The sequence below is a fragment of the Nycticebus coucang genome, chromosome 10 (assembly GCF_027406575.1).
Source record: "Nycticebus coucang isolate mNycCou1 chromosome 10, mNycCou1.pri, whole genome shotgun sequence".
Taxonomy (NCBI): Eukaryota; Metazoa; Chordata; class Mammalia; order Primates; family Lorisidae; genus Nycticebus; species Nycticebus coucang.
This window is the reverse complement of record NC_069789.1, coordinates 31,502,822-31,528,918: the sequence shown is the minus strand read 5'-3', so window position 1 is coordinate 31,528,918 and position 26,097 is coordinate 31,502,822. Positions and strand designations below refer to the sequence as shown.

The 26,097-nt window shown below is 41.3% G+C and overlaps 1 protein-coding gene across 8 annotated transcripts in view; it reads right to left on the bottom strand.

The window, feature by feature from the left end:
• RAB4A (RAB4A, member RAS oncogene family) overlaps positions 1–18,357 on the bottom strand; it is a 32,622-nt gene extending 14,265 nt beyond the window's left edge. For 2 of the 8 annotated variants that reach the window (XM_053607600.1, XM_053607599.1), the window contains exons 1-3: positions 18,095–18,357; positions 3,580–3,660; positions 1,487–1,601 (exon numbers count right to left, since the gene is read on the bottom strand). In XM_053607600.1, coding sequence (XP_053463575.1) covers positions 1,487–1,601; positions 3,580–3,660; positions 18,095–18,125 — 227 coding nt within the window. In that variant the 5' untranslated portion in view covers positions 18,126–18,357. Of the gene's footprint in view, positions 1–1,486; positions 1,602–3,579; positions 3,662–18,094 lie in introns of those variants that run through there. The other 6 variants (XM_053607598.1, XM_053607601.1, XM_053607602.1 and 3 more) reach the window with 6 other exon arrangements.
• Between the last annotated feature and the right edge of the window lie 7,740 nt (positions 18,358–26,097).

Here is a 26,097-nt window from a genome sequence, read left to right as displayed (position 1 = left end):
TTTCTCTTTATTATAGAAACTTTTCTTCAACTTTCTGCCTGATAATTTACATTAAGAACAAGGAATGGAAAAATCTGAAAGAGGCTTTTTCTGTCTGGTTGGGGCTGGGGGGCTTGGAGGACTTCACTGTCAGATGACTGGATGAGGACGGGGCTGTTTCCCTTGGGAAACCAAAATAGCAGTATCTTCAAGCCATTTCTCTGGGCTATTCATTTTTCTGCAGAGAAGAATCTTTTCTCCTATCTGGGACATATCTACCCGGCTGCCAGCAACTAGGGAAGTGGTGGGAGAGGAGAGTTAGGGTTCAGAGACTTTCCTTTAATTGCCCTCTTCTTAGACTCCACCCCACCCTTGCCCTCTGCTACGCCTTATGACCTTGAGTCTAAACCCTATTTCAACTTAGAAACTGAAGCTCTTATTCTGTGTGTGCATAAACATTTAGATGCCCCCCACCCCTTTCCTGTGGAACCTGATGCTTCAATGTCCTGACCTTTTCTGGCACTCTGCAGGAAATGGCTCCACCCCTCCCTTCCCCCCACTGCAGTTAAGATGAAGGGCCCTCTGCTGTAAGTCAGTCACTGCACCATCCACTTCCTATCTTCAATGGTTTCTTGAAATCAGTCAAAATTATTGTGTGTTCTCCCCATATGGGCCTGAAGTGCTATGCTATTTCAGTTGTGTCAGTCATTTCAGTGGGATTCTGAGAGGGAAAGACGTAAGTGTCTGATTGAATCTTCCATGTTTAATCAGTGCCTCTAGAAGAATGATTGTGATTAAAGATGGTTACAATATTTTTTAAGCAATTGTTGGGCATTTAATATGTAACATATACCCAACTTTAAGTGAAATGTTTACAGTGGGATAAATTTTATTTCATTGAATTTTGAAACTGTATGTATCTCTTCAGACTTTGTGCATCTGTGCAGAAAAACACAACTAAAATATTATATTACTTCCTTGCTGTAGTAGTTACAGAGTATTCACTATATAACCTTATTTGCGGTGATCTGAAATCATCATTCTGAGCACCAATTGTGATTGTATTGTAATAAAAGTGTGGAGGGGAGAATATTTTCTGGATTGTGTATCAACCATCAGAATATGCTCTAGTTAATGTCAAACTAATAAAACGCAAGAGGTTTTAAAAAATTCTTCTTTAAAAATGAAATATAAAAACCAATAGTGCCATTACTTTGTCTTGATTTTAATCTAAAAGCACACTATAGAATGCACGGTGCCACACCCTCCTGAGAATGATGTTCTAAATTACGTAGGCACTCTGAGATTCTTCTCTATTCTTTAGCAAATCAATGTTGCATGGAAGTATACTGAATTTCTAGTTGTCTTATCAATCAAAATTTCCAGAGGTGAAGTTTCAGTACAAACAAGTTAAAGAGTTAGGAGGGGGGAAGACCTTATATACTAAGAAAATGTAATTATTTGAAAGCCAGTTTTCAAATATTTTTTAAGTTAGAGAAAAAGCTACCTGAATCGTTCTTGTCCTGCTGTATCCCATATCTGTAACTTTACATATTTACCACCAACATTTATTATCTTTGAACCAAATTCCACTCCTATTGTATGATTTGAGTCATCTTTGACTAAAAAAGAAAAATAAGAACAAAATATTTAATTTCATAACATTAACATAACATTCAAGCCTATAACTAGGCTTATAGATTTAAGCAAGTAACAATGAAATCAAGGGTTATGTCAATGGAAAACCTTAACTGCTTCAGCCACTCATTTCTCTTAACAGTTCACTGACGAGGGCATTCACTGTGCTGAATAAAATACACATAGTCCCTATTCCCAAACCGACAATAAAGCTTTTCCTTAAACCCCCTGAACAAATCATATATTCTAAAGCTTAGGCTTAGAGGTGGCCACATCACACCACATCAAACTGCACTGATGAGGTGCTCACAGATGGCAACTGCCTGAACAATACTGCACTCTGCAGAAGGATGGAATGACCAGGTAAGGGTCTGTAACTCAGCTGGTAATGAGGGGGTAACAGTTTCAACTACTGTATTTAAATAGATAAATATTCTGAAGAAATAAAAGTAAATGAAAGAAGAGCACTGTAGACCACAAAGAAAATACTGTAAGATACTAAACGTTATGGGAAAAGAAAGAAAAAATAGAACCCCCAAACCCAAACTCTAGGCATATCGTAGGTGTTAGAATTTTCATTACTTTTAGTGTTACATGGCAATAATTTGGAATGAGTTTGCTGGAAAAATCCATGCTATCTGTTTGAATGGGCAGGAGATAGGCAAATGAGTATTTTGCTTATGCCCAGCCTACAGTACCTCACGCATGGTTGCTTAAGATGCACTTCATTAGGGCGGCACCTGTGGTTCAGGGAGTAGGGTGCCAGCCCCATATAGTGAGAGTGGCAGGTTCGAACCCAGCCCCAGCAAAACTGCAACAACAACAAAAAAATAGCTGGGCTTTGTGGCGGGAGCCTGTAGTCCCAGCTATTCAGGAGGCTGAGATAAGAGAATCGCCTAAGCCCAAGAGCTGGAGGTTGCTATGAGCTATGACACTGCGGCACTCTACTGAGGGTGACAAAGTGCGACTCTGTCTCTAAAAAATAAAATTAAAAAAAAAAAAAAAAGATGGACTTCATTAAATTAATTGTTTTTGAAACTTCATCACACTGCCACTAAGTAAACAGGTCTTTCTCCACTATTTTTTCCATTATTATAAAAGCACAATTTATTTACAAAATAAGTCTTCCAAGGTCTCACACAGTTTGGTATAAAAAATTCAACTTTGGCTTGGCGCCCATAGCTCAGTGGTTAGGGCACCGGCCACATATACTGGAACTAGTGGGCTCAAACCCGGACCAGGCCTGCTATACAATAACGACAACTGCAAAAATAAAACAAAAAAACAAAAAACCAACAGCCGGGCATTGTGGCAGGTGCCTGTAGTCCCAGCTACTTGGGAGGCTGAGTTAAGAGAATTGCTTAAGCCCAAGAATTTGAGGTTGCTGTGAGCTATGATACCTAGTGAGACTCTGTCTCAAAAAAATAAATAAAATAAAATAAAATTCAACCTCATTTAACCAAAACAGTGAAAGTCAAGGGCCAAAGACAGGCTGTGTGGTCAAGAGCCCACCAGTTACAAGGCCCCAGAGTGAACACTAACCTCTCTGAACCTGTTTCCAGACCTATAAAGCAGTACTGGTGACCGTAACTCCCTTACCTACAACAGAAGGCCACAATGAGGACCAAATGCTATTATTTCATCCAAAATTTTCTCCTATAGTACCTCTGGCCCCACTGTCAAGAAATGGGATTCCTGCCAGAGACTCTCCGTTATTATCAATATTATTATATTATCTCTTAGCATTTGGAAAAGGTAACGCGTGAGTACTTATATATTAAACTATTATTCAATAGAAATGCCAACAATAAAAACTCAGTCATATTACTAAAAGTTTAATAATACAACCTCTTAAGTACTTTTAAATTATGACTTTTGTCTTCTAAAAAAATTGGAGTTCTGCTGTATACAACTCTGAACACCACTAGAAGACATGCATGAATGATGATTGATGTCACTTACATTTTTTTTCAATAAACTGATGAAGTAAGCAAGATTTGCCAGTTCCTGCATTTCCAATAACCAAGAACTTAAACAAAAAATCTGTAAGACAAAAAGAGACTATGAAAAATAAGTTCAAGATGGGTATAGTTAATTTATTCTTAGGGTGTGATCATAAAACTTAATGAAATCTTAGCTGTTAATATAGAAATAAAAAAAGAGGTAACAAGTATCTTGTGAAATGGCAATAAAATCTTGACTTACCTTTCCACATTTAAGCATTTTTGATATTTGGCTTACATGCTAATCCAGTGGGTTTCCAAACTGTGCTTTCTGAAAATCTGAAGTTGGAAGTTCAAAAACTATTCTTGTATAGAAGTCCCACTGTTGGCCACCATTCAAAGAAATACACATACTCTGTTGCAAACAAATCAGTCCAGAAATTTCCAGTGTAGAATAAGCCTGGTAGATTTAGGAGCCCACCTCTTTCTTCTTTTTAAATAAGAGCATTTCTAAGCCTGGGTGACAAAATGAGATCCTGCCCCTTAAAAAACAAAAAAAGGCACATGTACACATTTTGCCTACACCCGCAGGTGTGTGTGGCCTTGCTCCTCTTCCCTCATCTGTAACTTGTGGCTTGTGAGAAGGACAGCTTGAGAGAAGTTTTGGTCAGTATTTCAAGTGTAAAATCTGGTTCAATTTAGACAGAGCTCTTCATTTCTTCTTTACACAGAGTAATATATTTAATTTGGGCTATTATTTTCCATGAAATGGAATTAAAGGATTTCCCAAATAGAATTTGTAAATTAGCCTGATCGGTAGCCCCATACTGTCCTTGGTGAATCACTCTGCTTTTTCTAGTCTGCAAAGAACTTTAGTTCTGCTTACAGCAGGAGCTCAGGAGTTTCAGAGCAGCAGAAAACAAAACTCCCACTCCCTTTCACTCCACTGCTGAGTCCACTGCACTGAGCCACGAACCAGGGACTGTAAGAATGATTTGTTCTATCATCATTTTCTGCTATGGAAATCTTGCTTAAAAATACTCTATTATAATAATTACTATTCAGACTGCATCACACTCTCAACTAGCCAAAGAGTAAATATATCAATTGAACTGCACCTTGCTGAACAAAAGATACTATAATTTCCATTTTTAAAAAATTTAATTCCTCCAACAAACATTTCATATTTTAAATCTTATAGCTCAAACGTTATTATACATTACAGGTTTATATCAAAACATCACATGTACACCATAATTATGGACAACTATTTATAATGTATCCATAATATATAAAAATAAAAACTAATGAGCAAACAAAAAGATAAGAATTTATAGTAAAAAGAAACTTTTTGTTTGAAAATCCTTTTGAATCGAATACCTAAAGTGCTGAACAAAGTATATCATACTTTGAAAATGCATAGGTGGGCTGGGCACAGTGGCTCATGCCTATAACCCCAGCACTCAGGGAGGCCAGGGTTGGAGGATCCCTTGAGCTCAGGAGTTCCAGACCAGCCTGAGCAAGAGTGAGACCCCCTTCTCTACTATAAATAGAAAAACTAGCTGGGCATCTTGGCAGCCCCCTATAGTCACAGCTACTTGGGAGGCTGAGGCAAGAGGATGGCTTGAACCCAGGAGTATGAGGTTGCTGTGAGCTGGGCTGACACCATGGCATTCTACCTAGAGCACAGAGTGAGACTGTCTCAAAACCAAACCAAATGAGGCAAAACACAAAACAAAAGAAAAGCACAGGCGAACTTTTAGGAAAGAAAAGGATCTTCTCCATGTGTTTAGAACAGAAAAGAAACTAAAAAAAGCAGTGAGGGCCTGGGTGGGGGTCAGTCTGAGACTGGCTCTAAATCTGTGTGGGGCAGGGGACAAGAGCCTGTGAATCAGAGGACAGAACCTGAGTTTTCTCAGAGCTAGAGGCCTGAAGTCAAAGTCAAAAAAAAGAAGTCGAAAAAATAAAAAAGTGCACTCACTAGTTCAGGCAGACAGAGAATGTTCTCTGACTTTTACTGGTTACTCAGCAGAATGGGATCAAGATTCCCCTTTGAAAAGAAATTATGTGCTGGTACCACAAGTAGGCCTCGAATTCAAATTGAAATAACCATGTGGACAATGAACCCCCAAATTAGGATTATTAGCAACAATAAAAATGGCTCTAGAAGGGCTATTACTGAGACACCTGGGGAAGCAAGTGCAGCTCACTCTGGCAGGACGCAGCCTCAACCCAAGACATGCAGAGTCCCCATACATACAGCTCTTCTGAAAATAAGCTTACCGTGTGAAACTACAAAGCACTCAAGGAAACACTCCACCAGGAATGAAATCAGCCAGAGAGCACTTTAGTCCTTCAAGACCTGGGTTAAAGAACAACTTGATAGGCTGGGTGTGACGGCTCATGCCTATAATGCCAGCATTCTGGGAGGCCAAGGCAGGAGTATCACTTGAGGCCAGAACTTGGAGACCCACCTGGGCAACACAGTAAGACCATGTTCTACAAAAAATAAAAATGTTAGCTGGGCATTGTGGCACAAACCTGTAGTCCCAGCTGCTGGGGAGCCTGAGGTAGGAGGATTGCTTGAGTCCAGTGAGCTGTGACAGTGGTGTTGTGCTCCAACTTGGGTAACAGAGACTTGTCTCAAAAGAAAGCAAAACACAAAAAAGAACAATCTGCTAAAGTATCTTCAAGAAGATCAATACCATAGAAAAAGAAGTGAATTCTTAAAAAAAAAAAAAAAGATGTCTTGAAAGAATAGTTTTCCAGAATCTAGAATATCTAAAGATACAAATTATAGCAATTAAAACTAATTACTCAATGGATTGGTTAGAGGAAAATGGGCAAGACTGAGAGAGTTAGTGAACCAGACTAGAACCTGGAGGAAACAACCAGGTAGCAGAACATATGACAGGGAATGTAGGAGACACCAAGGACTGAAGGGAAGGGCCTGATACAGTCTAAAAGGCATTTTGGAATTAAAAAAGAGAGAGAGAATGGGGGTAGAGGGACAAGATTAAAAGAACTAATGGCTAAGAATTTTATAGTTTTAAAATTAAAGCATTATTAGAATCAAAGTAACTGAACCATGCAAATAAATAAGTCCACAAATAAATGCCTAATTGTAAAACTTCAGACCAAAGACAAAGTAAAAGCAATTACAAAAAAGGGAAAGTTCCCTGTGAAGAAACTATGTATCCTGACTCCAAAGGTTGGAAGCAACAGGGCCCTATATTCACAAGCTGTGGGTAAGAGGCACAAAAACAACCTAATGTACCATCTGATGTGCAAAAAACCCACCCTTCAAGCCCAGGTGGTCTTCTGATTCTAGGAAGATGCAGTAGAAATACTTTCCCTATTTTTCTAGTTAAGTACACCTAAAAAGCCTCTCTCTCACACACACGCGTGCACACACACACACACACACTCTGCAAGGTAGAGAGAAGAGGGAGAAGGTCAGGGACTTCAAGGCCTAACGAATAACACTATGGTGAGTTCTCTGGGATATCTTTTTGCCTCAGACTTCAAGCATAAGAATTCAAGAATAAGCTGGCAACCCAGAAATGCCCATGGGTGCAAACAAAAAGAGCCCCAACGAAAGTCTGCTCACTCTACAAATCACAGGGCCAGGAAAGGGGCAGCTGAGCTAGAGAGAGAACTCTGACACAATAACTTCCCCGGTTAAGCACCACAGCAGAAACTATAGTCCACCCCAAAACCACGCCAGCAAAGGCCTGATGGGGAGCTTAAACTTCACCGTACAAGGCACCTCAACACTTCCACAGAGAAGACTGACTATGGAGCTGGGCCTTCTACTGGGTGGGTAATGAGTTCTCTCCTGCCCTGCTACTGTGTCAGTAAAGATCAGGAGAATAAACCAGAACATTTTCATCCTCACCAGGCAGTGGCAAGGAGAATCCCTCTCATGTGTCGGTGGAGGCTGAGTGGGGAATCTGGACTTGTATGCCCACCTGGCAGTGATGAGGCAGTACCCAAGAAGCTAATTAAAAGATTTAAATGAAGATATGTCTCATAATGTAATACAAAAACATTCAGGTTTCAGCTGAAAATTCCTATCATACCAAGAAACAGGAAAGTCTCAAAATGAAAGAAAAAAGATAATCAATAAATTCCACCATCAAGTTGACAAAAATGTTAGAATTACCTGACAAAGATTCTAAAGTGGGTATCATAAAAATGCATCAATAAGCCACATAAACATGATCAAAACAAATAAAAAGTAGAATTCTTCAGCAAAGAAATAGAAGATTTAAAGAATCTAACAGAAATTTTAGAATTGAAAATAACCAAAAATAAAAAGGAGGGCTTGCAGTATAATGAAAGGGATAGAGGACACAAGCAGTGAACTGGATGCCAAAAGCATAGAAAGCATCCATTCAGAACAACTAAGAGAAAAAAGACTGAAGCATGTAAACACAGCCTCAGGGGCCTAGGGGCAGTCACAAAAGGCCTAACATTAGTGTCACTGGAGCTCTAGAGGAAGAGGAGACAGAAAATGGGGCTGAAAAAAAGCACTTAAAGAAATAATGACTGAAAACTTAAGTTTGGTAAGAGGTATAAATCCACAGATTTAAAAAGTTTTATCAACCCTAAACAGGATAAGCAACCAGAGAAAAACGACAGATGCCCTATTACAGGAGAAATGCAGACGACAGCAGAGTCTCATCAGAAACCACGGAGGCCGGAAGGCAGTGAGGCAGTGTTTTTCAAGTGCTGAAGGAAAAATAAAATTGAAAACAAAAACAACTGTCAACCTAGAATCTTATATCCAGTAAAAATATCCTTCTGGGATAAAAGGTAAACCAAGAAATTATCAGATAAAAGAAATTGAAAATAATTTATCACCAATTTCTTCTGCCCCCCAAATGGCTAAAAGAAGTTCTCTAAACAGAAAGGAAATGATAAAAGAAGGAACCTTAGAATATTTGAAAGTAAAAAAAAAGAACGTGGAAAGCAAAATTATGGGTAAATACAACAGCCTCTTTTTCTCCTGAGTTTTCAAAATTATTATTTAACTGTTTAAGAAAAAATTATATCATTATCTGGCATGATTCTAAAACATGTAAAAAAACATTTAGGACAATTATAAAATGAGAGAGGGTAAAAAGATGTAAAACGTTAAATTTTCTGTATTTCACTAGTAAAATGATAGCAACAATAAACTGTGATTAGTTATGTATACATAATACCTAGAGAAACCACTAAAAAACTATGAACAAAGATACATTCAAAAACACTCTAGGTAAATCAAGTAGAATTTTTTTTTTTTTTTTTGAGATACAGTCTCACTCTGTTCTGTGGGTGGAGTGCCATAGTGTCATAGCTCACAGAAACTTCGAACTATTGGGCTCAAGCGATCTCCTTGCCTTAGCCTCCCAGTAGCTGAGACTACAGGCACCTGCTACAATGCCTGGCTAATTTTTCTATTTAGAGACAGTGTCTTGCTCTTGCTCAGGCTGGTCTCCAACTCCTGAGCTCTAGTAATCTACCTGCCTGAGCCTCCCAGAGTGTTAGGATTATAGGCATGAGCCACTGCCTCCAGCCCAAATGGAATTTTTGAAGAAAAAAAAAAAAAAAGTCAATCAAGACAGGCTGGAAAAGAGAAATAAAAAACAGAAAACAAAGAAATAAAATGATGAACCTAAGTCTTACTCTATCAATAACTACATTAAATATAACTTGAATAAATACACCAAATAAATGACAAAGATTGGCAGACCTTTGTTCACAGGGCAGAAATTAAAAAGTAACAAATGACTGGCAGACTGAGAAACTTACTTCAACTGTAATCATATAGGAAGGTGGCAAGTGAAAGGATGGAAAAAGATACATATGCAAGCATTAATTAAAGGATAGTAGGACTTGGTATATTATTAGCAGGTAAAATAGACTTCAGAGCAAAGAAACAGAGATAGACAGAACCATTATATAACAACAATAAAAGAGTAAACCCACCAGTGAGATATAGGAGTCCTAAATGTGTACAATCAGCTACAAAATACGCTTAGCAAAAACAGAACTAAAAGGACAAGGAGACAAACCCACAATTTTAGCTGGAGATGTCACCATTAAATAAAATTTTATTATTATTATTATTATGTTTTAGACAGAGCCTCAAGCTGTTGCCCCGGGTAGAATGCCATGGCATCACAGCTCATAGCAACCTCCAACTCCTGGGCTCAAGCGATTCTCCTGCCTCAGCCTCCCAAGTAGCTGGGACTACAGGCACCTGCCACAATGCCTGGCTATTTTTTGGTTGTAGCTGTTATTGTTGTTTGGCGGGCCTAGGCTGGATTTGAACCTGCTAGCTCAGGTGTATGTGGCTGGCGCCTTAACTGCTTGAGCCACAGGCGCCGAGCCTATTAAGTAAAATTTTAGCTAGATATTCAGTGGTTTCTTATGAAACAAATGTTTAACTACCGATCACTCGGCAATGGCACTCTTAGGCATTTATGCCAGAGAAAAGAAGACTTAAGTTCACACAAAACCATGTACATGAATGTTTATGGCACCTTTATTTGTAATAGCCCCAAAATGGAAACAACCTAGATGTTCTTGAACAGGTAAATGTTAAATAACCTGTGTACATACCTTGGTATGTCCCAAGGACTACTACTCAGCAATAAAAATGCAATAACCTGATGAAACTCCAGAGAATTATATTGTGAAAAAGTCAATCCCCCCAAATTACAAACACAAAATTCCATTTATACTAGGTATAACATTCTTAGAATGAAATAAAAAATGGAGAACAAAACAGAGGTTGCCAGGAGCTGGGGGCTGGGGGTGGCAGGAGGGAAGAGTGTGTGATTATTAAAGAACAAGGGAGGGCTCTCTGTGTGATGGAATGTCCTGCACCTGCAGCAGCAATATCCTGCTTGCCATAATAGTATAATAGCTTCACAAGTTGTTCCCCTGGGGGTCAACTGGGTAAAGGGTAAAGGAAAGCTCTGCAATTTTTCTTGAAATTGTATGTGAATTTATAATAATCTCAAAATACAAAGTTTAATAAAAAATAAAATAGGTGATATTATCAGACAATGACTCTGTAACTTTACAAAGCACAGTCCCAACCTAAAGAACTACCAAAGGATGTGCTTCCAGAAGGAAAGATAAGAAGCCGTGATGGCCACTAAGTGACTTTCTGCCTGCAGACAGTTATTTTGGTTAAGCATCACAGGGGGTAATAAGAATTCAACTTTATGAGACGTTTCAGTTAATGCTGCGCAACCTGGATTTCACACTTATCGTTCTGGATGAATAGGTGGCATCACATCCTGACCTTTGAGCACTCCAGGTTTGCTGGTCCATGGCAGACACAGTCTCACTCCTCAGGCCCCCTACCAGGGATGGTAGAGCTTGCATTGGTGCTATGGACTTACATAATTTGTGGTATTTTTCTTTTACCTTGCTTAAAAGTAGGTGATAATAACACTCCATACCATGGAAATGTTTTACAGGTTAAGTGCACAGAGCTTAACAACTACAAAAAGGCTTACCAGGAACAGATAAATAACAATATTTAATGAAGTAAACATTGTAATCAAAGAGGAATTAATGAAAGAAAAATGCCTAGGCAAGCCATGTAAGATAACCAAATGTGAACTAGTTATAATTATGTATGTTTTAATTGAACTTGATGTTTACTATAATAAATGTTAACCTGAGGACTCAAAATCATGGAAATTTTTTCTCATCCAGCTTATGATAATTACATTCATCTGATGAGTTTCCTTGGGAATGACTTAAGCCTGAACACAAGAGAAAGACCACATTCCATGACAGAAAAATTAAAGCACATACATTCTATTAATAAAATTACAGCTTTTCATAAGAGAAGTGCTAAATCAGATAATAGGAAAGGATAACAAACACATGATTAGAAATCCATCTTCAGCTATCAGTTAGCCATTCGGGAACACAGAACTCAGATCAGGACACAGTGGTCCTCAAGCTTGAGACAGCAAACACGAACCAACACCACAGGAGAAGCCTCACTCGAGACCCAGTGGTCTCCAAGCCAGAGACAGTGACCATGAACTAACTCTACAGGAGAAGCCTCACTCAGAACACAGTGGTCACCAAGCCTAAGACAGCGACTAGGAACTAACTCTACAGGAGAAGCCTCACTCGAGACCCAGTGGTCTCCAAGCCAGAGACAGTGACCATGAATTAACTCTACAGGAGAAGCCTCACTCAGAACACAGTGGTCACCAAGCCTAAGACAGCGACTAGGAACTAACTCTACAGGAGAAGCCTCACTTGGGACCCAGTGGTCTTCAAGCCTGAGACAGTGACGATAAACTAACTCTACAGGAGAAGCCTCACTCAGAACACAGTGGTCTCCAAGCCTAAGACAGCGACTAGGAACTAACTCTACAGGAGAAGCCTCACTCAGAACACAGTGGTCTTCAAGCCTGAGACAGTGACGATAAACTAACTCTACAGGAGAAGCCTCACTCAGAACACAGTGGTCACCAAGCCTAAGACAGCGACTAGGAACTAACTCCACAGGAGAAGCCTCACTTGGGACCCAGCGGTCTCCAAGCGGGAGACAGTGACCTTGAACTAACTACAGGAGAAGCCTCACTTGAGACCCAATGGTCTCCAAGCTTGAGATAGCAAACATGAACTAACTCTACACGAGAAGCCTCACTTGGGACCCAGTGGTCTCCAAGCCTGAGACAGTGACCATGAACCAACTCTACAGGAGAAGCCTCACTCGGGACCCAGTGGTCTCCAAGCCTGAGACAGTGACCATTAACCAACTCTATAGGAGAAGCCTCACTCGGGACCCAGTGGTCTCCAAGCCTGAGACGGTGACCATGAACCAACTCTACAGGAGAAGCCTCACTCGGGACCTACTGGTCTCCAAGCCACAGACAGCAAACATGAACTAACTCTATAGAAGCCTCACTCGTGATGACAAACTTCAAGTCATATTCACTTCAAGCAGCCTGTTAACCCAATTCCCCTGACTATGTTAGAGCAAAAGCATCTACTAAAGAAGGGCTGTGAGGTACACGTACAAAGGCAGTTGCAGACAGTCAGAGGAGCCAGGAAGTGATGGTAACAGCACAGGGCACAATCTATTCAGCAGCTGGTTGGTGATGGTCTTGAGTCTTCAAGAAAATTTAGTCATATTCTTTAGACAAGATGACAGCTGCCTCTCTATGCCACCCCTCCCCCACCCCACCTGCCAAACAACAGTTTTGCTTTTAAGATTTCCAAACGTCAGAAAGGAAGGATAGAAGAGACTCTGATTGCAGGATTCACTTGACGTCTCACTTCTTGGCAGAGGCAGCCAAGAGCTGGGCAGCAGCAGAGTTTGGGTAGAACACAGTCACTCTGGGAAGGATTCCTTGGTTTCTGGCCTACTGTTTGTGATTCTAGGAACTAAGATAAGAGATGCTGAAGGTTCTGAGAAGAAATAGATTTTAATGCGAAATAATGAATTGCAGATTGAGAGAATAAACTGAAAAAACCGTAAAACAAAACATTGGCTGAAAATGAAAAGAGATGCTAAATAAAATAAAGGCCCCAGAGTGTTCCTGGGCCTGACCATTAACATCCACAGTGAAATCAATGTGGCTTGAGGCAGGGGCAAAATCCTCACACAGTCTGTCAAAGAATGAAGGACGTCAGACAGAAAGTACTGATGGCTCTTACAAGCAGCTTAGCTTGGCTGGGAGGCAAGGAGAGGCAGGTGGAGCAGGATACTGAATGGAAGGCACAGCCAGGAGGTCACCAGCAGAAAAGGGAAGGGGGGAAAGGGCACAGTGGGTAAAGTGAGGGACTGACATTTTAGGGGTGGGGTCTGAAGCAGAAGATGGGGTTAGTCTTCTAACAAGAATGACCCCCCTTCTTTTGAGGCAACAAGGAGAGGGTTAAGGATGACTGTGGAGTCTGGAGGCTACAGAGAAGACAGAGGAGAGCCATCTCCTTATCACAGCACCTTTTTCTTCTATCTCCTGGGGGTGGGGGGGGGATTTACCAGTAGTGGGATAACAGGACTGAGGTGTGCAAAGGTTTAAAAAGCTGATGTGGAGAAAGGCAGAGATGGCAGTATAGTTAAGGGACTGCTGAGCAGGCTGGGTGCCCACATAGCAGCAGAGACCATACACCTGTAGTGACCCAACCTACAGAGAGCTCTGTCTGCACAGCAGCAGGCAGGGCTGATGGGTGACCTGGGCTGGGGCTGTGCAAGGCGTGTGCAGTTGAAGGACACAGAAGGAAGAGGTGGGAGGAAAAGCTGTGGTGGGAAGAAGCAGCTCCATGCCTCAAGAGGAGGAGGGGAGAGGACAGACCAAGAGTCTGGAGCTCTTGCTGTAACAGCACCTGCGTGACCTGGATGGAGTTGCAAACCCTCCCCACATAGGCTAGATTAGGATGTGTATCTTCACATACCAGAGAAGTCACATGCACGTTAGTTTGAGAAGCACTGGTGCAGTGTTTCCCAAATTTTGGTCCTTGAAATGTTCACTAGTTTTCAGTGACTGAGAAAAAGAAAAATACAAACATTTACAATAAAAAATTTATTCAACTTTAAGAAATGTTGTTTATTGGGCAGTGCCTGTGGCTCAGTGGGTAGGGCATGGGTCCCATATACTGAGGGTAGCAGGTTCGAACCCAGCCGGGCCAAACTCCAACAAAAAATAGCCAGGCATTGTGGCGGGTGCCTGGAGTCCCAGCTATTTGGGAGGCTGAAGCAAGAGAATTGCCTAAGCCCAGGAGTTGGGAGGTTGCTGTAAGCTGTGATGTCATAGGACTCTACCAAGGGCAACAAAGTGAGACTCTGTCTCAAAAAGAAAAAAAAAAAAATCCTTTATTTTCCTATTACATGCTTCCTTTATTGACATTATTTATGTGTCTTATCTTTGATAAAATTAACGTAAAGGCAATTTGGGTGACTTCCCTCACAGCAAGTTATTTCACACTTTACTGGAACCAAATGACTTTGAAAATGCTATTTCTTTCACTAGGGTACCTCCTTGCCCCAACTTGCCTTATCAAGCCTGAATTTCTCCAGAAATCCTATTTTGATGACCAAAGCCTAGGGTTGTCATCATAAAGGACCACAAACTAGGTGGATTAGAACAACCTAAGTTTATTGTCTCACAGTTCTGGAGGCTAGACGTACAAAATCAAGGGGCTGGCGGTGTCAAGCTCTGTCTAAAAGCTCAAGGGAAGGATCGCCCCTTGCCTCTTCCTCCTCTCTGGTGGTTACCAGCCACCCCAGGCATTCCACTCCAATCTTGGTATCCACTGTCACCTCCCATTCTCGCAGTAAATGTCTCTGTCCAAGTTTCCCTCATCTTCTTGAATTAGTGCCCACCTAAATCTAGTAGGACCTTATTTTACCTTAATTACATATGCAAAGACCCTATTTCAAAATAAGGTATGTTCATAGATGGACACAGGGGGAGACCGGACTTAAACATATCTTTTGTAGAACACAATTCAAGCTACAACAGCCTACAAGGATACACTTGTATTTTTAAAATAAAATATTGCGATAATTCTCAAAATTATATGAATGCCATAATATTGTGCTGTTTTCAAAATGAAGCACATTTGGAAATCAAAGCACTGAGTGTATATAAGTATTATAGTAAAAATTAGCAGAGGACCAGCAATTTGAAGAGCGTTCTTCTGTTCCATCAATTGTTTCCACTGTGGATGGCATAAACTCTAATGTGTAGAGATTTGTTATAGACTTTTTTCCCTCACTTTTGAACTGCCTCAGCATTTAAATTTTTAAAATAATTTCTGGCATTTCTCTATCACATATACTTTTTAGTTCCTTTCTGAATATTGTTGCTTGGCATTACTTAGGGCCAATTTGTGATCTCCCAAGTGTCAGATGGCTAAAGTGAGTTCCTTGGCAAGTCCCAAGCCATACTAACTGGTTAGGGCTTTAAGAATGTCCTGAATTAATAACATTTAGATTCGACATTTCAATCTGAATTTTAGACTCAACATTTCAATCTGAAATGTATCTGTTTCAGATTTCAAGTTTGAATTACATTATTACATAAAATACAGTAGTCATGCAGTAACACAGTGGCTTCAGAGTAACAAAATGATGAACACTACTCAGTCTGTAGAAGATGAAATATCCCTTTAATATGCTAAAAAGCAGGTAGACATAGCCCATTAGCAGTGAATTTTATGCACTGGGTGTTTATTTCTCATCCTTTCTCTGGCAAGCTTGAGCATGGAGTACATAGGAGCTTAAAGGTCAGGCAAACACCCTTCACCTGCTGAGTGCCAAGATGCAGAGGAGGTAACCTGGTTGTTTCAGTTTGGGGAACAATGCTGTGCAAATATGCCCAATGATGAGTGAGGGTGACAGGCTAAAACTTGGTTTTTGATGACTTTTATTTAGTTGGCAACTTCAACTGCCATACCTGCTCTTTGTAAAACTAATTTTTTTACTTTATTAGTTTCTCTTAGTTTTCTTTTTTTTCTTTTAGTTTCTCTTAGTTTTCAATAAATTTTCTCTAATAGAAGAAAAGATTAAATTCTTTTTTTTTTTTATGGTACATTTGGCAGATACCATGAAACAAGAATACAAAGGGCTATGACCAGAGTTTAATTGTGATGCTCAAAAGTTCATTAACTGTGTCTAAACTGACAGAGAAATGACAAAGGTATGCTTTATTTTATCAGCTGTTATAAGTTCACATAAGTAAAACTGAATGTAAAAGCCCTATCTCTTATTTTGTTTATTTATTTATTATTAAATCATAGTTGTGCACATTAATGCAATCATGGGGCACCATACACTGGTTTTATAAAGCCCTATCTCTTAATCTCTTCCAGTCCTTCCTAATTCATGGCCTCCACTGGGTTTTCTTATTTGAATTTTCCATCCTTCCCTGGAGCTCCTTACTCAGGTTACATAAGTGAAGGCTAAGAGCACCTGAAAATAAAGAAGTGCAAAACTAACAAGAATTATTAGCATACCTATTTTCCTCACAGCATTTCTGACTGTGGATTTGTCACAGGAAGAACCAGACGACTGGCATTTACGGGAGCATTTTGCATCACCCGCCCTGATGAAGCCAGCAACTTACTGAAGGACTCCTAAGCCATCTAGGAATGGACGCCATGCCTAGTGCCACCAAGAACAGGGCAGTATCAGTCCCAAGAGTCACCGCTGGTGGACCAAACACACTATAACCCTTTCCAAGAGTTCCCATTTTCCTTAGGAGATGGATTGAAAGCTCCCTGGAGGCTTTATCCTCTCGGCCTCTTCCCTATCTCTCTCCCCAGCCTGGCGCTCAGACCATCTCTTCCTTGAACTGCCTTTTCCACAGGCCTGAGCTGTTCTGTGTGTTGCCTGGCTGACTCCCTGCCCACCCAGTCAACTTTCGTTCTACCTTCTCTTCACAGACCACGTTCCTTCAGAAGTCTTGCCTGGTTCCTCATTATCCACTCATCAGTGTGGATTACTGCTGTATTCCCCACTAGACTGTAAGGTCCAGGAGACCAGAAAAGCACCTGCTGCAGTATGTAAAGCCCTGCTGAGGCCGCTCCACAGCCTGTGCTTCTGAAGGCAAGGAAGCAGCATGCCAGACAGATGGAGCAAGCCTGGTGTGGCCTGAGTTCCAAGTGTTTACTGTGGAACCTGAGCCTCTCCAAACTGTACAACTCCAGATCAAAGTCTTATTCGAAAACGCACATGTCTGAAAGAGTGATTAGAGACTGGTAAACATCTACTCAACCCTGTTAACAAACAGCAAAGTACAACTATACTTTTACGACACAGGTTAAAGAAAAACAAAAACACAAAAGCAACACAATATTTGAATTGGGTGGAAAAGCTTTCATTTATTAAAAAAAAAGTTTTCAGCACCTCCAGGCCTGGGGCTGCTGTAGGGAACAAAGATAAAACAGACAGGGTTCTGCTTCCAAGGAGTTTACAGTATTACAAAGGAGACTGGACGCGTTTATAAATAGCCATAAGGCAACCTAGAAAGAGCTGAAAACCGCTGAGACAGAGAGAAAACGAAGCAAGAGGTCTCCGGAGGAGATGGCTTAGTCTACCAATAACTCCTCGCTGTAATCCTAGCGCAAAAGAAATTCCAAACCAGGAAAGGTCAAACTGAATTATGTGCGGAACACACAGCAATACAGCGTCGCCCTAAGATCTTAACATGGCCCGCTGTGGAAAACATCGTAGCCGAAACTGAGTATCAGACAGGCTTCCCAAATCTTGAGCTCTTTCTATTTAAACTTAGAAAGGAAAAACGCCAACAATGCAAGTGCACTGAAAACAGCACACCACGACTGCGCGCCGCTCACAGCAGGGCCTCGGCCCGCAGCACGCCCGGTTCCACCCGGCAGACCCTCGCCCTGCGTAGCCCAACGTCGACACCCCCGGAGTGCGCTCCGCGGCCGGCGCCACCCACATTCTCCAGACCCCAGTGGCCCAGGCGCAGCCCCGCGCCGCCAACACCCCGCGGCCGCCGCCCGCGCCCGCTCGCCCCGCCCTGCCGGGCTCCTACCGTAGGTTTCGGACATGGCCGTCTGCGACATCTTGGGAGCAGGACCACTTCTCTCCGGCTCTCCGTCTGCAGCTCGGCCCTGGGTCCGTCTGCCGCGTCTAGGTTGGGAGAGGCGTGGGGCGAGAGACCAGAGAAAGGAGGGACCCTACCTGTCCCCAAGGCAACCGCCCGCCACCCCGCGGCTGCGGCCCTGCCGGACTCCGACTCCGCGCAGGCGCACGGACCCCGCCCTCCGCGCTGCCTGGCCGGCAGGGGTGCGGGGTGCGGGGTGCGGGTTGCGGTGTGTGGGAGGCCGGCCCCGCCCACGCTCGCGCGTGCGCACGGGCCAGCCGGGGCGGGGGCGCGGGCGCGCGAGGCCCCGGGCGCGCTCCCCCTGCACGTGCTGCGGCTGAGCCGCGCGCTGGGCCCGCCTGTGGGGCGAGCTGGCGGAGTAGGGCGGGCGGTTGGCAGCTTTGAGGGTGACAGAAGGCAGGGCACAGTGGGGTCCGCTTTCGGACAGAGGAGGCAAAGTGCCTGAACCGGGGAGGAAGGCCGTCCTTTTTCCAAATTGGCCCGCCTGGTAAAGACGTAGTCTTCGGTTCTCATTTGTGTCCCTGAGCCAGGAGAAACTTCAAGCCATTATGATCTACCTCCTACAAACTTGGTTAATGTGTAACTCAGTAGGCCCGGGTGTCCAGCCCGAGGCCACCCTGCGAGTGGGAAGGCAGGTTTACAAGCTGGGAAACCGAGCTTCACCTGCAAACCTGCCAGGTCCGCGGGGCGGGGCGGTGCTGGGCGGTGTCTGGGACAAAGTGACGCGCATACGACAGCAAAGTCCTCAACAGCCCTGGGCCGACAGTAGACCGCCGCGTCTCCAGATCCCCTTAAATTTAGAATGTGGATTTTTGGGAAGAAGCATCCATCAGTTGGGGATGTGTTTGCCCGGGTTAGAAATCGGGACCAACTTCAGAAGTCCCTTCTGTGGGAAACACAGACATAAACATGTATTGGAAAGAAAATTTTGGTTGGGAATTTGGTCCACCTGAGCTGGACCAGGGCCACATCGCACCTCGTAAGACCTACCCTTGTTCACAGTACCTAGTATAATACTAAAAATATCCTTGGCTAAGCTCCCAAGTGGCCAGGACTGTGTAGAAAATGCCAGTATATACATTTTTTTTTTCCTGAGTCTATTTGACTCCATCTTCCTCATAAATTGGTGCTAGCCAGTGGTTCTCAACCTTCCTAATGCCCCGAACCTTTAATACAGTCCAAAGGGGTCGCAACCCACAGCTTGAGAACTGCTGTGTGACTAGACCTTCCCTCTGCCCCTGTGGCTACTTGGCTCCAGGCCTTAGTTTATTTATTTATTTATTTATTTTTGTTTGTTTGTTTCTGATCCTAGTAGCAAATAAATGTCCTGGAGTCTAAATCACAGAAAAAGTTCCATGCTGAAATATGAGAGTTTTCATTTCCTAGAATTATTTTGTGTATATTTCTTACTCAATGGCTCAAATTTGTTGTTGCTTTCTTGTTTGGCTTTCTGTGTGTTAGGTTTGATTTAGGTCCCTGAGTATTGCAAATTGATTCTGACTAAAGCTATTTCGGAGGAAAGACAGCCATCCCAGGAAGGGGAGAGGGCAGCATGTCCTGAAGACTGTTCCCATTCTCTAGCTCTAAGTTTTCTTCCTACCAGAAACTGCTATGGATGAGAAATACGTCACTGGAAAGCAGTGATAATTTGCATTATTGACTGAAACTAGTCCTCAAGGTACCTAAACTTGTACAGGGTGGTAGGAATAAAAATTACAAAGCAAGTCATGTGGCCATATTTCAAGGAGAACATTTCAAAACTTGAACAGTTTTCTATTTTGCGGAAAATGAAGGCTTAGATAGGCTTTTGGGAAAGACTGTTTTGGAAGAGATCATTCATTTAGTTTGGGATTATAAAGTCAGTTTCACAACTAGAGAAAGAAATATGAAAGGACTAAGCTTTGAAGGAGCTAAACTTCCTTAAATAATACCATGAAAGATTCATTGCATATCAGTAACTTTGGATGTTTGAAAGAAAATAAATTGCTTCTAAATATTCTTAGAGACTGCTTTGATTTTGAGGTGCTGGTGATTGCATGAAAGGAGAATGTATTACAAGATTAATTTGTTTTCTCCCATTATCTTCTCTTTCTTTTAGGGGAGGTTTGTGGAAGAATGAGGACAGGTGTTCCAAAGTCTAGGCACGCTGGAGATTTGTCTAAGGGAAAAATAAAGAGAGCTGAATTACTTTCAGCTGAAACTGAATTCTACCCACTCCTTCCCAAGTCAATGAGTCCTTCAGGTATTTGGTACTTTGTTTCCTGCTCCCTGACAGGAAAGGATGTGTCAGGTCCTTACAATCAGTGACCAATGAGCAGCCTTGGGGCTTGGCCACTTGGATCCTTGGAGTGATGCATGGCAGAGGGCACTGGTCTCGGCCTCAGTGGCATGGTGACTTCCTTATGCTGATGCTAGGCCTTTTCATTGAACAGAGGCATTTTTGTGGTTCTGTTTTAGCTCCTTTGCTATTTTTTGCTTATTACAAAAGACTTCTTGTGAGTTTTAGGGTTTATAATATAGGTTTGTTTGCATGTTTGTTTTTAGAGACAAGCTCTTGTTCTGTTGCCTAGGCTAGAGTGCCAGTCTAGTGGTGTGATCCCAGCTCACTGCATCTAGAACTCCAGGCTCAAGCGATGTTCTTCCTGCCTTAGCCTCCAGGGGGGTAGCTGAGACAACAGACACGTACCACAACACTCAGCTAATTAAAATTTTTTGTAAAGTATAAGTGTTCCTTTTTCCACATCCACACCAGAGTCTGCAGCTTTGAGATATTGTGATGTGGGTCATTCTCACTGAGGCTAGGTGATATGTTATGGTGTTTTGATTCGCATTTTTCCGATAATAAGGGACGATGAGTATTTTTTCATATGCTTGTTAGCCATTGGTCTGTCTTCTTTATAGAAGTTTTTTTTTAATTAACATAGGTTTTACCTCATTTACTTAATCACAGTGTTAAGACATTTGTGTTTAATACTTGATAGATTTGACTTGTACCCTTGCAATATGCTCCATAGATGTGGTCCCACCATTAACCCTCCCTCTATCGAATCACCCCCCCTCCCTTCCCATCCCTTTCCCCTTCCCTCCTTCATCATGGGCTATAGTTGTGATTCATCTCTCATATGAAAATATGAGTGATTATAATTTGGTTTTATAGTAGTACTGAGTACATTGGATATTTTTTTCCAGTCCTGAGATACTTTACTAAGAAGAATATTTTCCAGCTCCATCCATGTAAACATAAAAGAGGTAAAGTCTCCATCTTTTTTAATGCTGTATAGTATTCCGTGACTCTCACTTGTTAAAGGACTTAAACTTAATACATGAAACTATAAAAATTCTTGGAGAGAGTGCAGGGGAAACACTTGAAAAAATTGGCCTGGGAGAATACTTTATGAGGAGGACACCCTGGGCAATTGAAGCAACATCAAAAAGGCAATACTGGGATCTGATCAAACTAAAAAGCTTCTGCACTGCCAAGAACACACAGTAAGTAAAGCAAGTAGACAGCCTCAGAATGGGAGAGGATTTTTGCAGGTTATATTTCTGACAAAGGTCGAATAACCAGAATCCACAGATAACTCAAATTTACTACTAAAAAAACAAAACAAAACAAAAAACAAGTGATCCCATTTTATTGTGGGCAAGAGACATGAACAGAAGCTTCTCTGAAGAAGACAGGCGCATGGCCTACAGATGCATGAAAAAATGCTCATCATCTTTAATCATCAGAGAAATGTCAACCAAAACTACTCTGAAATACCATCTAACTCTAGTAAGAGTAGCCCACATCACAAAATCCCAAAACAACAGATGTTGATGTGGATGTGGAGAAAAGGGAACACTTCTGCACTGCTGGTGGGAATGCAAGCTAGTACGTTCATTTTGGAAGGAAGTTTGAAGAACTCTCAGGGATCTAAATGTAGACCTGCTGTTTGATCCTGCAATTCCTCTTCTAGGTGTATATCTAAAGGACCAAAAATCATTTGGCAAATATACCATGCTCATGGCTGGGAAGAATCAACATTGTTAAATGTCTATACTACCTAAAGCAATCTACAGTTTTTGCACCAGATTGTTCATTGCAGCTCAATTCATAATTGCCAAGTCATGGAAGAAGCCCAAGTGCACATCGACCCATGAATGGATTAATAAATTATGGTATATGTATACCATGGAATACTATGCAGCATTAAAGAAGTTTCTATTCATCTCTCTTGCCCATTGATCTAAGGAAGGCGTCCTCAAACTTTTTAAACAGGGGAACAGTTCACTGTCCCTCAGACAGTTGGAGGGCCAGACTATAGTTTAAAAAAAAAAAAAACTATTAACAAATTCCTATGCACACTGCACATATCTTATTTTAAAGTAAAAAAACAAAACGGGAACAAATACAATTTACACCGCCTATTATGGCCTGCAGGCCGCAGTTTGAGGACCCCTGATCTAAGGGATTGTTGGCTCTTTTTATGTTGATTAATTTGAATTCTCTGTAGCTTCTAGTTATCAAGCTTTTGTCCGATTCATAATATGCAAATATCTTTTCCCTTTCTGAGGGAACACTTTAACACTGCTGGTAGGACTACAAACTAATACAACCTTTTTGGAAGGAAGTATGGAGAATCCTCAAGAACTCACTTAGACCTCCCATTTGATCCTGAAATCCCATTAACTGAGCATCTACCCAGAAGAAAAAAAATCACTTCATCATAAGGACATTTGCTGACAAGACTGTTTATCTCAGCTCAATTTATAATTGCAAAATTGTGGAAATAACCTAAATGCCCACCAATCTAGGAATGGATTAACAAGCTGTGATATATGTATACCAAAGAATATTATTTTCCAAAAAAGACAGAGATTTTATATCTTTTGTATTAACCTGGATGGAGGTGGAATGCATTCGTCTTAGTAAAGCATCACAAGAATGGAAAGGCAAGAATACATTGTACTCAATTGTGATATGAGGACAATTAATGACCTAGTACATGGTGGAGTGAGGGAAGGGGGGAGCAGAGAGAGGGAAGGAGGCAGGTAGGTGGGGAGGGTCATGGTGTGTGACAAACCTCTTGGGGGCAGAACACAATTATAAAAGGGACTTTACTTAACAAATGTAATCAGTGTAACATGGTTCTTTGTACCCTCAATGAATTCCCAACAATAAAAATAAATAATTTTTTTTTTTTTGTAGAGACGGGGTGTTGCTATGTTGCACAGGCACGTCTCAGACTCCTGGCCTGAAATGGTTCTCCCACCCCAGCCTCTCAAAGTGTTGAGATAATAGGTATGAGCCACCACACCCAGCCTTCAACTTCTTTCTATTTGTTTTCGTTTCTTAGAGACAGGAGTCTTGTTCTGTCACCCAGGCTGGAGTATAGTGGCCCAATCATAGCTCACTGCAGCCTCAAAATCCTAGGCTAAAGTGATCCTCCTGTCTTAGCCTTCCAGGTAGCTATAACTATGGGTGTGTGCCACCAGGTCTAGCTAATAGTTTTTACTTTTTCTTTTCAGGGTTTTATTTATTATTATTATGATTATTAAATCATAACTTTGTACATTGATGCATTTATGGGGTTCAGGGTACTGCTTCAATATACAACGTGAAATGCTTACATTGAACTAACACATCCACCACAATTATACTCATTTCTTAATAGTTTTGAAATGTACCATTGCATCATGTACATTAGGTGAGGTCCTCCTAAATACCCTCCCTCCTCCCACATCCCCCATCTGCTCCCCTCTCTCTCCTCTTCCCTTCTACTTTCTGGACTGTAGTTATGTTTTGCCATGTGTATGAGTGTGTAGGTGATTATATATTGATTTCATAGTTGTATTGAGTACATTGGATACTTTTTTTTTCCATTCTTGAGATACTTTACTGAGAAGAATATGTTCCAGTTCCATCCAGGTAAACATAAAAGATGTGAAGTCTCCTTTTTTTATGACTGCATAGTATTCCATGGTGTACATGTACCACCATTTGTTAATCCATTCATGGGTTGATGGGCACTTGGGCTATTTCCATGTCTTGGCTATTATGAATGGGGGCTTCAGTAAACATTCTGGTGCAAATGTCTTTGTTGTAAAATAATTTTTGATCACCTGTAGGGTATATACCTACTAAAAGAATTGCAGGATGTAACGGTAGGTCTACTTTTAGTTCCTTGAGTGTTCTCCAGTCTTCTTTTCAAAAAGTTTGTATTAGCTTGCATTCCCACCAACAGTGTAGAAGGATTCCCTTCTCTCCTCATCCACGCCAGCTTCTGTAGTTTTGGGATTTTGTGATGTGGGCTAATCTTACTAGAGTTAGATGATATCTCAAAGTGGTTTTGATTTGCATTTCTCTGATGATTAAGGATGGTGAACATTTTTGTTTTTTCGCAGTTTTTGGCTGGCGCCGGGTTTCAACCCATCACCTCCTGTATATGGGGCCAGCGCCCCTACTCCTTTGAGCCACAGATGCTGCCCCGGTGATAAGCATTTTTTCATGTGTTTGTAGGCCATGTGTCTTTCTTCATCAGAGAAGTCTCTGTTCAAGTCTCTTGCCCACAGAGAAATGGGGTTATTTGTTCTTTTCTTATTGATTGGTTTGAGTTCTCAGTAGATTCTAGTTATCAGACCTTTGTCAGAAGCATAACCTGCAAAAATCTTATGCCATTCTGAAGGCTGTCTGTCTGCTTTACTTACTGTGCTCTTGGCTGTGCAAAAGCTTTTTAGTTTGATCAGATCCCAGTAATGTATTTTTGGTGTTGCTTCAATTGCCTAGGGGGTCCTCCTCATAAAATATTCTCCCAGGCCGATTTCTTCAAGTGTTTTCCCTGCACTCTCTTCTAGTATTTTTATAGTTTCATGTCTTAAGGTTAAATCTTTTATCCAGTGAGAATCAATTTTTGTTAATGGTGATGGTGGGGGTCCAGTTTCAGTCTTGTACAGGTCGCCAACCAGTTCACCCAGCACCATTTGTTAAATAGGGAGTCATTCCCCCCACTGAATATTTTTGATAGGCTTGTCGAAGATCAAATTACGATAAGTAGCTGGGTTCATCTCTTGGTTCTCTATTCTGTTCCATAAACCTACCTCTCTGTTTTTGTGCCAGTACCATGCTTTTTTGATCTCTACAGATTTATAGTATAGCCTGGTAATGTGATACCTTTTGATTTGTTCTTATTTCTGAGTAATGTATTTGCTATTCAAGGTTTTTTCTGATTCCATATGAAATGAAGTACTGTTTTTTCAAGTTCTTTAAAGTATGACAATGGTGCTTTAATAGGGATTTCATTAAATCTGTATATTGCTTTGGGTAGTATGGACATTTTAACAATGTTGATTCTTCCCAGCCATGAGCATGGTTTGTTTTTCCATTTTAAATGTTTGTTAACATTTTCAGCTATTTCTTTTCTCAGAGTTTCATAGTTCTCTTTATGAGAATAAAGAGAACACATCCTTTGTTAGGTAAATTTCCAGATATTTCATCTTCTTTGGCACTATTGTAAAAGGGATAGAGTCCTTGACTATATTTTCATCTTGACTATTGTTTGCATATATAAAAGCTTACTGACTTATATATATTGATTTTGTGTCCTGAGATGCTGCTGTATTCCTTGATCACTTCTAAGAGTTTTGAAGCTGAGTCCCTGGGATTTTCCAGGCATAGGATCATACCATCAGCAAAGAGTAAGAGTTTGATCTCCTCTGACCCCCATATTTGGATACTTGATCGCTTTCTCTTGCCTGATTATGATGGCTAAGACTTCTATTACTATGTTGACTAGCAGTGGAGACAGTGGGCATCCTTGCTTATCTGAGTGGGAATGTTTTCAATTTTACACCATTCAATATGATATTGGTTGTGGATTTGCTATAGACGGCCTCTATTAGCTTAAGAAATGTCCCTTTTATGCCTATTTTCTTAAGTGTTCTGATCGTGA